This window comes from Anneissia japonica, unplaced genomic scaffold (genome assembly GCF_011630105.1).
Source record: "Anneissia japonica isolate Jap-2015-1 unplaced genomic scaffold, ASM1163010v1 scaffold55222_len1127_cov100, whole genome shotgun sequence".
Classification (NCBI taxonomy): Eukaryota; Metazoa; Echinodermata; class Crinoidea; order Comatulida; family Comatulidae; genus Anneissia; species Anneissia japonica.
Genome location: NW_022738832.1, coordinates 1 through 1,126, shown reverse-complemented (window position 1 = coordinate 1,126; position 1,126 = coordinate 1). Strand labels below are relative to the sequence as shown.

Sequence of the window (1,126 nt, the reverse complement as noted above, 5' to 3'; positions counted from 1 at the left end):
GTATTTTGTGGGGGTCCCGTATTGTGGTTCCTGCAAAGGGCCGCAATCTCATCATTAAAGAGTTATATGATTGTCACCCAGGAATTACATTAATGAAGTCCATTAGTAGACAATATGTATGGTGGCCATGTATTGACAAAGACTTGGAAAAATATGTTAGCACATGTACCAAATGTCAGGTTAACAGGAATAAACCTGCCGAAACACCTTTAAGTATGTGGGAGTACCCTAAAGAACCGTGGTCTCGGGTTCACATAGACTTCATGGGACCTTACATGGGGAAGTCATTTTTTATTATTGTCGATTCTTATACTAAGTGGATCGATGCTGTGATTATGAATTCTATAACTGCTGAGTGCACAATCGAGGTGCTCAGAAGAGTATTTGCCACTCATGGTATTCCTAAAGTGTTAGTGAGTGACAACGGACCAACCTATACTAGCACCCAGTTTAAAGAGTTTACTGTGCACAACGGGATTAAGCAATTGTTTAGTGCCCCCTTCAAACCATCATCTAATGGGTTAGCCGAGAGAGCAGTCCAAACCGTTAAACATGGACTTGCAAAGATGGCTGAGGGTTCACTTCATACTAAATTGTCACGGTTCCTTTTTAAGTATCGTATTACCCCTCATTCTACCACTGGTGTTCCACCCTGCGAGGCACTTACGGGAAGAATGTTACATTCACCATTAAGTATGGTACACCCAAGTCTAAATGATAGGGTAATGCAAAAGCAGGAACTACAGAAGCACTACTCTGATCGTCATTCCCAGGTCAGGGAGTTTAATGTAATTAATGAGGTATTTGTAGAAAATTATGCCAAGGGGGACCGTTGGCTTCCCAGGGTAGTGCATCTGAGAGAGGGTAGTAAAATGTATGATGTGAAGATGACGGTAGAATCATGCGACGACATGTAGACCAAATGAGAAGGCGTTCATCCGGGGGGAAAGATGATAATCAGCATCAAAATGATAATTCCATGGTTAATGATAATGAAATTGATGTTGAAAATGTTAATGATGATGTTGTATCAACTCGTCAAAGTAATGAGTCCATTGTTAAATGTTCAGGAAAGCATTAGCGAGGATGTTGTAGTAATGGGCCACAATAATAATGAGAACTCCAA

General features: G+C 40.9%; 1 protein-coding gene across 1 annotated transcript; it reads left to right on the top strand.

Annotated features, from left to right (window-relative positions):
- The first annotated feature begins 92 nt into the window (after nucleotides 1-92).
- LOC117117831 (uncharacterized protein K02A2.6-like) lies at nucleotides 93-917 on the top strand. The gene has a single exon (XM_033262300.1). It carries the CDS (start codon nucleotides 93-95, stop codon nucleotides 915-917), a length of 825 nt encoding a protein of 274 aa, XP_033118191.1.
- The last annotated feature ends 209 nt before the right edge of the window (nucleotides 918-1,126 follow it).